Raw genomic sequence first — 13959 nt, 5'->3', positions numbered from 1 at the left:
ATCTGCCCGAGTATCTGTTTCTTTCAATCGCGATTGTGTGGAAAGAATGTATTACCGCAATACGCTAATATGAAAACCTTTTATGGGCTGGATTTGATGAAATCTGCGGTTTTTTATTAATTTTTTAATTACTGCAAGACGATATTTTTTTAAATCAGACATTTTAAAATGAATCAAGAATATATAGGGAATGTCACAAACAACTATTTAATTTGTTATTCGATCATGTTTATTCAGTCCATGACATGAACGGTAGTAGCATTTGGCGCATGGGATTGATCCCAGCGAAATTCAAACTCAATTACCCAGTCATACCCAGCCAGTTATGACTGATTTTGTCAAAAATGTACGGAAAATTTATGTGTTGACAATAATTCTATTATTTCTAATATATATAGAAGGAACCAGCAATTTGAAGATTCCTCTAATTTCAAGCTTTATTGTGAAAATCAGACTTGCCGGGCAGCTTGCAAAGTACAGGAAGCAAGTCTTGTTTACATGTTTCCGAGTAGGTTCACGTGACTCGAACCCTGAGCTTACGCCACGAGCATTCCCAAGGTCATAGACGATTGATTTGGGTGCTTTTTGGGCGCCTTAAAAAGACCAAAAATTCGATCATTTTTTTAATTTTTCAGCTTTATTAGCAATCAAAAAAATCGGAAAAAATAATTTTTAATATCCTGACATCATAAGCTTTCCATTGATATATAACTTTGTTTTCAATGAGGTTCACCTTTAAGAGGTGTTTTAAAGCTTTTCAATCAGCCAATCTGAGCCCCACTTCCGTGGATAATAATGTATGATTTCCATCATTTTTTTTCAATTCTTTTGTAATAAAATTAGTAACAGCTGTTAGAGAAATTTTTGTCTGAAATAAAGTAAAGTGAAAGAAACCCCACTGGCTATTTGGGCCGTTTAACATGGAGTTCTATGAGTGGACTTAATGTGGACTGATTCCATTTATGTGTAAGTTGGGACATGTGTAAACATTACAAATAAGCCTAAAAATCAGGTTTGAAAAAACTTAACCAATTTCATATATTCTAAGATCGTATATTATGGCTTTAAGCAGAAAAAAGTGTCAAACTTCGTCAATACTAGTGTAATATATATAAATCTATGTAACTTAAATACAGATTTGAACTTAAACACAGCTACTACACCAGTTCTTAGGCTACAGTAAGATCAAATTGATAATGAATGGCTCAAATAGAACTTGTTCATCACCTGCTGTGTTTTGGTATGATTCAAAATTGACAATAGATAAATTACATCTTATCTTAGCATACACCATGTACATCATGGTAGCGTATCATGACACGATGATGATGTTGGTATTTCTCTGTGTACTTCCCAGAACACGTACAGCAAGGTCCATATTTTCTGCAAACATTGAAAAACTGAGTCCCGTGTGTGGGATTTGTTAATAGACTCTGCCATTGAGTGAGCAAGAACTACCTGGACATTTTGATTACTTTCTTTGGAATTTTGTTTTGGGAGGGGTAATATTTGGAAACATCTGTGTATATATGTCACATTTTTCATAAAACTGCTGAAGTTTTCATTGTTGCACTAAGTTAAATGCATCAGTTCTGATGTAAGAAAAGTCAAGTAATGAAATGAAATTCATCAACACAAATTAAGTACAAACATAAATGAAATCAAATATTGGTGGGGAATATTGGTAAACATAAATAAATGGAAAGTTTATGACAAAATGGTTGAAACTCAATGCAAAATGTATAACAGAATGATAAACATGTGAGCAAATTCCATTCGCTAAGCACAAATAAATAAAATAAAAATACTTCATTATCACACCACACATACAATTAAAATATATTAATTAACTGACAAACCAAAAAAAAGCAAGCAAAATAAAAATATTGAAATCAAACTCAAAGCAAAATCTTAAACTGAACATTAACAAGATTGCAGAAAATATAGACCCATTTGATAACTGGGAGTGGAGTACCAATGCAGATTCAAAATAAGCATATTAGTAAAAACATAATATATTCATGTATGCATATTTTTGGCAATTCTCCACCACCATTTACATTATCATCATGCATGACACACAGTTAATTAAAATACACCAAAACACATTTTGGAATATCAAATTTGAAATAGGAAAAATAATTTTTTTTAAATGAGTTTATAATTTTGAATCTGCACAAGGCTGTAAAGATGAGTGAATCAATTTTGTGACTCTTTGTGAAATGTATAATGAAAAAAGCTAGGCAGGTGTATGACAAAATTCCCTTTAGCCTCAAAATCTTCAAGAGCACATAATTAAACAGGCTGTGAAAGCTCACACATATAGATTGCAAATGATAGACCCAAATTGTATCTTTGATACGGAGCATTTTTGTTTAGATTCAAAGTGAAAATTGGGTGCTCTTTGATCTCCTGTTGATAGCCAAAAGCCTTGAAACATGTTGAATTGAATATGTAACACCAAATTATGTATATGTGGATGATTTTATAAAATATGAGCTGCAAATGTACCTTAACATTTAAAGTATTTCCTTTGTATTATCTTGGATTTAGAAAACTTTGGTTGTTTGAAATACATTTTTTGTATATACATGGGTCTTCATATTAGTCAACAACATGCAGTCAATCAAATAAATAAAATAATTCAGAAACTTACTGGGGTACTAACTACACAAAGTCTACTGGGTTACTATAAACTTAATCTGGTTTAAAGCAAACTTAAACTGGTTTAATGCAAACTTAAACTGGTTTAATGTAAAACTGGTTTGGCATAAGCTAAGAATGTCCTTTAAATTCAACTTGTCCAATGATCATCTAGTACAAATTCAGAGACAGAAATACAAAACATAATTCACATCTATCATCCATTTTCTTGATCAACTTGTCCATGACTAGTTGCTATGGTTACCAACTTGCCTGCCTGTATATCAACCGGCCTGAATATTCTTAAATGGTTTTCCAGTGTCACGCTCACCAAATTTTTGTTTAATATGTGCTTTTTCAGTTGAGATTTTACAAGTTACAAGGCTCAATTTGACCCCAAGAAATTTGAGTAAACAAAAGTCAAGTCACAACTTGCCATCAAGTCATGTCACAACTCTCAATTACTGCCAGTGACAAGTGCCAATTTCAAGCCCTGATCTACCACCACAAGAGTGAGTAAATGCGATTGGTTAATATATGGCAGTGCTCCTCTCACCAAAATGTGTTGACCAATCAAATAACATGCTGATTTGATTGACAGGCTTGTGCAATGTGAATAACCTTTTGAAAATTTCTGTTTCAGATTTGACTTGTTATTATATAATTTTCACTTGCGTGAAGTCGCTTCCATGCGACTTTCAAGTCACATTACATTACACCTCAATCTCCGTGCAAAGGTAGGCAGACAGTGACTGACGTGAAACATTCAGCTGCATTCAGGTTTGATGTGATGACACCTCTTACATGAATGAATGGTATAGCTCTGCATGCATAAGGTCAGAGGTTAGATCAGGCAAAATGATAATTCAAAATGGGGAGGGGAGGTTGTTCAAATGGGAACATGAATTGGATGTGGAAGGGTGAACATAATCAAAACAAAATCGTAAATAAATGTTTAATTCAAAACAAAACTGAATCAAAATGCAGTAATAAATTAGATAACATTTCATAGGGTAAAATATTTCAAAATGATAAAAAAAATGGTGTTAATAAATCAAGAAGATATTAGTAGGTTTATTAATAATGTGAAAGAAGGAAGGTGCTTACGTGCAGCTTTTTTTAACAATCAAAATGCACATTTTACAAAACATGCTTATTTGGTGCAAATAAACATTGGCTGTAACTATTGACATGCAAAATAATTTGGAAATTCTTCAATCTTTCAAAACTATAGGGTGCAAACAAAGTGCACTAGGTGCATGTGATGTAGTGCATATGTCATGCTCTTACACAACAGGCGTACAACAGATATGTTCTGACATATTTTTTAAGAGGTGTAACTATTCACATAATGACTTGAAACATTTTTTCCTAAGCTATATAAGTGAATGTGTATGATTGTAATATGCAGTTTTGGTGCCAGAAACTATGATCTAAAAGGTCCCATTTCTAGTGGATTGGTGAAATAACAATCATAAGCGCAAATGTTGACCTCTGTGAACTTTTGTACACCAATATATGATAAAGTCATTCTACACTCTGGTCTACAATCATCAAGCAAATGACTTCTTAAATGAGTACCCTCCCCAAAAACATAATGGGGAGAAAAGTCTTTTATGATTGGAGCATTCAAATTTTGGAATGTTTTGCATCTTCTAAGATCATGTAGCAGCATTTTGTTCACCAACGCATTTAATAAGGCTTTATTAAATTGAATCTCTGATTTTTGTGACTCTATTGTTGAGTACTATGTGTATTAATCATTGACAAGAATATGATTGTAGAAATATTTGTGAACGCCAGAAGTAAGTCTTTTCAGGAAATTGAGTTACTGTAATTATTACATACCGTAAAACCCCATCTACAAGTATATATAGTGTTTTTTATGAAAGCTAAATTAATTTGAAGCAAGCGTAAATATACCGATACAATAGATTGGTCTTAAAATAATACTTGTTTGTATAATTATGCTTGGATCCGTAATTTATTTGCTCAAACTCCATAATGGCGCCTGGATAAATGTAGCTTTCATCAGAAGTACTCTATATGCTTGTAGACGGGGTTTTACGGTAATACATACAATTTACTGAAGGTCTAGCATATTTATATAAAAGAAGATATCCACTAATAGTTCTGGCACCAGCACTGCTAAAGTGTGCTATAATGTGATGTTAATTTATAGCATGAAGCTTTCATATAAGAAGAGAGAAATGTTAAAGAATGTAATGAGTAAGGCTCACTTCAAGGCTATGAGTCTGAAAGACACAGGTTGATTTGCTTGTTTTGTGAAAACTGAAATGTGCATGAAAGCAGATGTGCTTTGAGATTGTGAAACCATCTAAATGAGAAGGTTGCAAGTTCTGAAGTGAAGTTTATTACAGAAAGTTGAAGAGTGATTAATGAAAGTAAAATTGAAATTAAATATAGTTATCAGAAACTGATTTTATACTCTCATTTCCAAAAAAATATGAACATCTAAAAATTTAATTGGTATGATTTCCATTCACTTTATTTGAAATTGTGGTTTTATTATAAACCTGAAATCTTGAATATGTAATTTTAATTGGGACTGGGTCATATTCTTTTCTCTCAATGTTTCATAGTATGAAAACTTTGCCAAATTTGATTGATAAATTGATCCAAAACAGATGGCGCTTTTCACCTTCTTTCCCACCATCCTTTTCATCATCATCATTATCATCACCACCATCCCCATCACCGTGGTCAGCACCTGATTCGTCCGCTTCGTCACTGTCTCCCGTGTCTTCTGACGAAGCCAAGCTCGCCATGCTGGTCGCACCTTGAGTTTGCCGGCTCATCATGCCAAATGTGTCATCGAACGTCATGGCTTTCAAGTTGAGCGATGCTAGAATTGTTTCTTTGTCCTGTAAACTTTGGTCTTCTAAACCAGAGTCGTTGGCCGAGAGGATCACACACATGTCGCACTGGTTCACGTTGAGAGCACGAAGGTCAGCTCTACTTAATGGCGAACCCTGTAGATTGGCAAAAGAAACAGGGATTAAAAGTCAAGATATAGCATGTGGATCACATAAAAAGGCCTGAAATGTACTGCTGAAAGTGGCACAAATAATGTACTTGCATACAGATTGACAAGTTATCACGTCCAACATTTTATTGCCATTATCTTGTTAAATTTCATTAGAAGTAACATAATACCAATGTACACATTCAGGGTATATACAAAATCAAATTAATAAAAGAGCCCTTGTATACAAGTCAAAGTGATTCAGAAAGAAACAATGAGATGAGACACTCCGTTCAAACTGCCTATACCAATTTTGAAGACCGGTGTACAGTTTACCGAGCCACCATCTTATGACTCTTAATCAAGAGTCCCAAAATGGCAGCTCAGTAAACAGAAACACCAGTCAGGTCTTACTAGGTGGTAGGTACCGTGCAAAAATTCCGGTCACCTAAAGGGCTTCATGATAGTATCAGAGGCAATTCAATCAATTTCAAACACTGTCATTCATTACAAATCTGGTATTTTACAATAAGCAATTACATCCATACTACTTACTGCTAGAATTTTCACATTGGGAAAGTTTTTGAGTGTCTCCCACTCTCTGCTGATGTAATTCGTAGTCCCTAATAATAAAATTGTCTTCAGTTCTTCTGGATGAAAATTGCTCGCCCTTAGTGGCATGACAAAGTTGCGTAGACCTATTAATGGAGATGATTTGTCTCCGAACAAACATACTACAACATGGGAGGACAGGTTGGCATCTTGTGCTTCTTGTCTGGTCTGCAATGGAAGAACAAAGAATTAGTGTTAATAATGGTATTTCTACTGTGCCAGGGCTGCAGAGAGCTGGCATGGGCCCTGGGGATAGAATAGCTGGCCTGGGTGTGGGAGGGGGTAGATGGTATTTCTAGCTAGGGCCGTAGAGAGCTTGCATGGGCCCTGGAGATAGATTTGATGTCCTGGATGTGGGAAGGGGTGCATGAGAATTCAGGTTTGATAGAATCAACAACTTTCACATCAAGGTAGTGATCCAAAAGACAATTTGTTTGAAATTTGAACTTTTAGCCATTGTGTGCTGTCAGCCCGGGCCTTGGCATGCCAGTTTCTAGCTGATGGGATATTTTTCCAGTACCTTGGTTAGAACATCTGTAATTTGGTAGGTATTAGTTATACATGTTTCTTTAGGGGTTAATGGGTTATTCCACTTGAAATCCATACACCCCCTATGAAAGGCATGACCATCTTCTCTCTCACACAGAGGGTGTAGATTTCAAATGGAGTCACCCATTCAGGTAACTCAGAAATGTGCACTCCTGTATGGGAGATAAGATCATGTCTTCCCACTGGGGGTGTATGGATTTCAACTGGAATATCCCACTCACACTCCCATTCACTTACTATAATACAGTCGTTCATCTCCACATCTTGACACCAATGGAACATACCAGTAGAGTCGAACATGAACGCATCACCGCCGCCCTCATTGGATGCAGCTAGGTGTTTTGAAGGGCTTGCCCTGTAGTGTAGAGTACCAAATTAGAAAATATATGATATGTTCATGTACTTACGGGGCAAAATCAAATTTAAATAGGCCTTGCACAATCACTTGTCCAGGACAACCAAATTTCATGTTGGGCAACCCAATACATTGACATGTAGCCCTGCAGGCAAGTAGATTGGGCATAACAGATACGCTTAAAATTAGACAGTTTTAATTTTCAATCAAATTATGCAGATTAAGAAGGGGATACAAATCTAAAAAAAGTTTCATTCCACAGTAAAACAGAACCTGCAAAAATGTAATGCTTGTATCCAAATGTATTAAAGGCCTATTCAGCGATCCCAGCGAAAGTGTACAAAAATTAAAATTGTGTATAAATTTCCTAAAATACATGTACCAGTACCTAATTTAACTTCTTAAGTAGAGATATTACAGTTTCATGCAAAATGTCTCATTTTGTCTTTAATACACAGCTTTCAGCTTTTACCACTAGCAAACTATGTTAACACATCAATGACACTAATAAAGGTGCCATGATCTGAGCAGATCAATGAATAGGCCTTTAATTGCCCACTTCAGCAACATCATGCAATTATAATTATACACACATGGTGCATGTCGCTTGAAGTATTGGGTAGCCTGGTGTTGTGACTACCGTATCATAACTTAGTAAAGTGAATTAATGTGAGAAAGAGCAGGGTCAGTTTATCCAGTTCTCCATTTCCACATCTGTTTTCCAAGGCATGGCTTTATGAACTCTTTTTTATTTAAAGTTTTCAATATCCATGTGGGGTCTGCCCCGGCATCTCTAATGGAGGTCTTCGTTTATCATGTATTCTTATGCTGTTTTTGACTTAGTAACTGGTCCCAGAACTGTGGACATTTTAGCATGCATCCATTGTTTTACAAGATTTCACACATTTCCTAGTTCGCCGGTTTTTACAAACACAAAAATGCATGCACCTCCACACACACACACATACTTACATGCGTTATAATCAGTGCACCATGAATGGAAAAATATGATGCACCATGAATGGGGAAATATGATGCACCGTAAATGGGGAAATATGATGCATCGTGAATGGGGAAATATTATGCACCATGAATGGGGAAATATGATGTACCATGAATGGGAAGATATGATATACCATGAATGGGGAAATATGGTGCACCATGAATGGGGAAATATGATGCACCATGAATGGGGAAATATGATGCACCATGAATGGGGAAATATTATGCACCATAAATGGGGAAATATGTTGTACCATGAATGGGAACATATGATGCACCATGAATGGGGAAAATTATGCACTATGAATGGGGAAATATTATGCACCATGAATGGGGAAATATGATGCACCATGAATGGCAAAATATGATGCAACATGAATGGGGAAATATGATGCATCATGAACGGAAATATGATACACCATGAATGGGGAAGGAAATATGATGCACCATGAATGGGGTAATATCATCCACCATGAATGGGGAAATATGATGCACCAGGAATGGGGAAATATGATGCACCAGGAATGGGGAAATATGATGCACTGTGAATGTGAAAATATGATGCACCATGAATGGGAAAATATGATGCACCGTGAATGGGGAAATATGATGTAATCTTACCTGTTGCCATGGAAACAGTGCAAAGTGCGACAGTGCCATGTTGGTGAGATGGGAAGGGTAAATAAAAACAAACCAAAATCATTATTTCACATGATGATAGTGCAGTTTGAGTTTGAGACCAATTTTCACATCAACCAATATTACCATAATTTCAACAATTACTGCAGACTATGTGTAATAAGGTATGGCCATGGTTAATATTTGTTAAGTAATGAAATCCTTCTTGAAGTTATAAGTAATAATGGTATTATTTCACAAAAACTTGCAGAGGATTCATTGTACCACAAACATCAGAAACTTCTGATACATGTAGACTTGTTCCTTGCAATCTGGGTCTCTCGATCACAGAAATGTCAGTACAGGATAATGCAAGTATGTGCCTAATTAGATAATGAAGCCTTGCTCAATTTTGAATTTCCTCTTGCTCTCTCTGTCCCACAATTTCTTAAGCTCATAATAGGCTTACTGAAGATCGCAGAGAGAAAATCAATGTTAGCTAAATTTTTAACAGGCTTGGTTAGTCCATGCTTAAGTCGTAGGTGTATGGAACAAACCATGGGCATCTGATATAGGTTTGGGCACTTTATATATCCTGCAAGTCTTTGGGAAAACAAACCTAGGACAAGTATTATTTTTTCTCTTAAACATATCTTATTTATGTGTCATTTCTTATGATTCCACCACATAATGCCCCATATGTCAGTCTAAAATGTTAATCCAAGCACAAACAGTTTCACCTTCTAGTATCTAGAACTTCTACATGAAAATATATTCTACGCAGGACAACTCTTTGAAGTGAATAGAAGAAATGACTATGAAATGAAGATGTGTCACAATCAGCTAATCACCACCTAAATAGTCAAAAAAGCTAAATACTATATCATGTGATGGGTCATGTGACCTGTCATATGATCTATATATTTATTACATTAGAATTAGTTTAATTTAAGATTACTGGCAATTATGTATCTTATGTTAAAATAAAGAGACAAAAAACAATTAATTGATCTAGGAACCACACATGTAAGATGAAGACATGTATATACCACACTGGAGAAAAGATGATTAAACAAACAAACAAACAAAGGTCAGATGATCATATGAAAACATGAATAATGCATACATGATGAATACGTACATACACATGAAACCTACGATGAGACTATTATACCAAAACAACCCTCACCTACTAGCCTACATGTACCCTCCCCTCTCAAACAAAGTGCTATGTGCTCTACAATGATGACAAACCATATATCACCATGGACTGGACCATTCCAAAAGAGGTGGGTAGGTTGAACACAGTGGTGGGGTGAGAAGAAGGGGGACAACAGTAACCCACCATGATTCTATAGGCTTGCCAGGTTCGGGAGGTAATGTAGCCATCACCGGGGACGCCATCGCCATCTTAAGTAATAACTGGCCAAGCGATCCCCGGTCGGTCGGGTTTAAAATCAACACCCCTGGAAAGAGGGGCAAGGGGCAGGAATATTTGATGGGAAAGAAGAAAGGGATGAAAAAGGAAAAATTGATGCTAATATTCACATCAAACCATATAATAGAATGCTCTAAAAAGTTTCAAAAATAAGAATATCTACAAATTAGGGTTAGTATAAAGATATACACAGCAAAAATGCCAAGAGCTACCTGTATTACAGCCATAGCAACTTTAATGGGTGTGAATGATAATGTTCTAAAAATATCTTTAACATTTTGTTTTGTCTACTATTATGTGAGCACTGTTTCAGAAATGTGTACTTAATATATTAAATATTTCAACTTTCTCACTTTTGTCTTAATCTGTCAGTTGTGATATTCTGAAATTTTGAAATCAATAATTAGGTTATAGTTTATGTGTAACTTGGTTAAATGTGCACAATTTATTCCTGCCAATGTAAGTTACAAAATTCAGTCTTTTAGATGATTTAGATGATGCAATGTTTATAATCCAAACTGATCTTTGAATCGGATTGATTTGGTTCTGATCCATGTATGAATGATTAAACAACACAAGTATGGCTGTAATATCTGAATAGTCTTGACATAAACCAGATTAATCTGAACACACTCAATTTTGGCTAAAAGTTAAGGCGCAACTTTCTCATGATCTCTAATCTATTTCTCTATATACAGATCATGATATGACTATTGTGTTATGAATATCTGCTGTGATAACTTACATAAAAGGTATTCCAATCATAAGTCTTCTGTTAAAACTAAAAATCACACAATTTTTATTTAATTTTGTGGTTTTAATTTATTTTTAGGTTGTCTATAATGTAGCATATTTGTTTATCCAATAAGTCTTTATTTCATACAAAATTATACTGAAATAAGCCCGGAAATATTAGAATATTATTAAATTGCTAATGGAAGAGCTAGTATCTGTAACTGGTGTTGGTGTCTTAAAATGAATATGACATTTTGCAATTGTTTAGCTGATTATGATTTCAATTTTGCCACTTGAGTTGTTCAGATAAAATAAATCATAATAAATCAATTATAATAAATAAGATCTATAAAACTGTTTTAGACTGGTTCCTCGGAGACATACTGGAATTTACATGCCAAACAATTGCTGGGAACAATATCACATATTCCCAATGTCTCTGTATCTCCATAATAATCTCATGAGATATCACACAGAGTATAATAATCAGTGGGAACCAGCATAAAACACTACTGTGTTAAGTATTTAGAGCAGGGCTGCCACATGATTTTAAGGCACAATTGAGCTACTTCCAAATGAACAGCTAATACATTTTTTGCCTCAGAAAATGTCAAAATTTAGGCAATTGTTATTTAAGTATTTAAGTATTCTGGATCCGCAATATATATATAATACTTCCGACTGAAAAATCTGAATGATGCATGACATGGTATAGGCCTACTTAAATTAATGATATACAAAAAGATACTGGAGTGTGCAGACACCAGCACCTTCGCCTGTGTCATTCACACCGAGAACAAATATAGACTTGGTTGAGATTGATTCCATATGCCAAAATGCGATACTTGAACTTGAACATACTTCACCCTTATTGTACGTACTGACCGGCACTCTGTTCAGAATTTTCAGGCAGGTAGTATATATATTGAGCCTCTGAAGTGCCAAATTCCTGTTACATTTTGTAAGAGTAGCCAAAGAACAAACTCTTATAAGCTGTTCTTCTTGCCAATTGGATAGTTTCTTTGCAAGATTCTAAGTTTCGGACAAGGTGTTTTGCACTTGACACTGCATTAGATGTGGTGTTCTCGACACCCTTTGATAACAAAAAATTGTGGCAACCCTCAAAAACGTTAGAATATATGAATAAATTCATGCTTATAAAAGATAAGTATAATCAAGGTTATGCCAGGTATGAATACTTTCAGTCATATTCTCATTATAAAATAATAATAAAAGTTGAGAAATCATCACTGAATTAACCATGGGAATTGATGATGAGAGAGAATTCCATATGAAAACCATATTATTGATGAAAAGTATATAAATAAAATGATGTAGATCATAAGAGATGACCACTCTTCAAAAAAGAAAAAGAGTTTAGTATTTATTGCCAACAGCAATTGGAATTTATTTTGAAGCTGATGATTGTTATAGGCATCTAAAATTCAACCCACTGCCTTTGACCTAACTATTTATTAAAATAAAATGCATGACAGAAAATGCTCCATGCTTATCAGAGCAAGAATCATGCTCATATCACAAAAACATACCAGGTATCCAAGGACCAATTTCACAATCACCTGTAACATGCTTTAAGTCCCCAAACCCACCACACGGCCTGGAACCTACTTGGAAATCACTAGACAGATTTAGGCACAGGTCTGTGAAATCTGGCCCTAATGTCATGCAATATTTTGTTTTATGTCAGATGTAAATAGGATATATTATAATGCAATGTTCTTAACCTTCTCTTGTATGGGTGTGGAGAGCTGACAAGGGGTAAAAACAAAACAAGAACAAAACATTGTTTTTAGTTTTCACCACAATCCAATCCAATATAATTGAAGACAGAATTTAAAAGACTAGTTTGCGTCTGACGTCATCTGTCAATCAAACTCGGGCACGGTTTGTTTACAAGTGTTGTGATGACGAGTTCCTGAACGCGGCGGTATAACCGGACGCCTTATGGTTAATTTTGCAACTTCAAATATACAGACCATCTCAAATGTTAGGTCTTCATAGTAGGAAACTTTCTTTTCTGAAGGCACCATATCAACAATATCTAGAAAAGTTGCTTTTTGCCATTTTCTGTGATTACTTTTCTCCGATCGGCACCAGATGAATTGACCTTCCTTTTACACGCTATCAACCAATCAAGGATCATAGGGAGTTTGATTGACAGTGATGTCAGATATAAACTAGTCTTTTTAATTATGTCTTTAATTATAGTACCATCATGCGTTGTATTGGTGCAATGGGCTATTCTATTTGAAATCCATACACCCCCTATGGAAGATATGACCTGAATTTCCCACACAGGGGGTGTAGATTTAAAATGGAATCACCCATTCAGGTTACACCATTTGAAATTCACACTCCATACATGGATCAAAGAATAAGATCATGTCTTCCATACGGGAGAGTATGGATTGCAACTGGAATACCTCAATAATATGTCTTGTACGTGAAGAGTGATGAATATCTGCTTTTGGAAGTTACTGCACATGTATTATTCCCAACATGTATCATTAGGTTACCACTTGTACATGTTTCATCAAATCAGACATGGAAATTGATATATGTAATAAAATAACTGATATCTAAACCCTCATGAAACCCGAGACACAAAATCACAGTGAGATAGATGGTGGTATCAATAAAATCTGACCCAAAACCACAACCTCACCTACCCTAATATGTAACATAATGTTTCCCAAATGTAATGTATGTGCAAAATGCGGTAAACATGCAAAGCCAGAAGAAGAATACAAATAGCAGCTGTATATTGCATGTGTTTCTGCCATCTGTATAATGCAAGTATTATGGAAAGTAACAGGACACAGCACTTGCAATATGTAAGCTTAATCCTTATGAAGACTGTTTTCAAGCAAAGCCTTTTTAAAGTTTTCACTACAAATCCAGTTAGAAATAATCCTTGAATGCCCCATTGCAACAAACTTTCCTACAAGAGGAAAAACAATAGCAAAACTCCAGAAAATTACAGCAGATACAACCAAGACA

The 13959-nt window shown here is 35.1% G+C and overlaps 1 protein-coding gene across 1 annotated transcript in view; it reads right to left on the bottom strand.

Moving 5' to 3' along the window:
* The window catches only part of LOC140171203 (calcium-activated potassium channel subunit alpha-1-like), a 197772-nt gene that overhangs the window by 11020 nt on the left and 172793 nt on the right, over positions 1–13959 (bottom strand). The window contains exons 25-27 of the mRNA XM_072194417.1: positions 7028–7145; positions 6185–6409; positions 5306–5636 (exon numbers count right to left, since the gene is read on the bottom strand). Coding sequence (XP_072050518.1) covers positions 5306–5636; positions 6185–6409; positions 7028–7145 — 674 coding nt within the window. The remainder of the gene's footprint in view (positions 1–5305; positions 5637–6184; positions 6410–7027; positions 7146–13959) is intronic.

The sequence above is a fragment of the Amphiura filiformis genome, chromosome 15 (genome assembly GCF_039555335.1).
Source record: "Amphiura filiformis chromosome 15, Afil_fr2py, whole genome shotgun sequence".
Lineage (NCBI taxonomy): Eukaryota > Metazoa > Echinodermata > Ophiuroidea > Amphilepidida > Amphiuridae > Amphiura > Amphiura filiformis.
The sequence above is the reverse complement of the archived record's forward strand: the minus strand, read 5'-3'. Positions and strand labels throughout refer to the sequence as shown.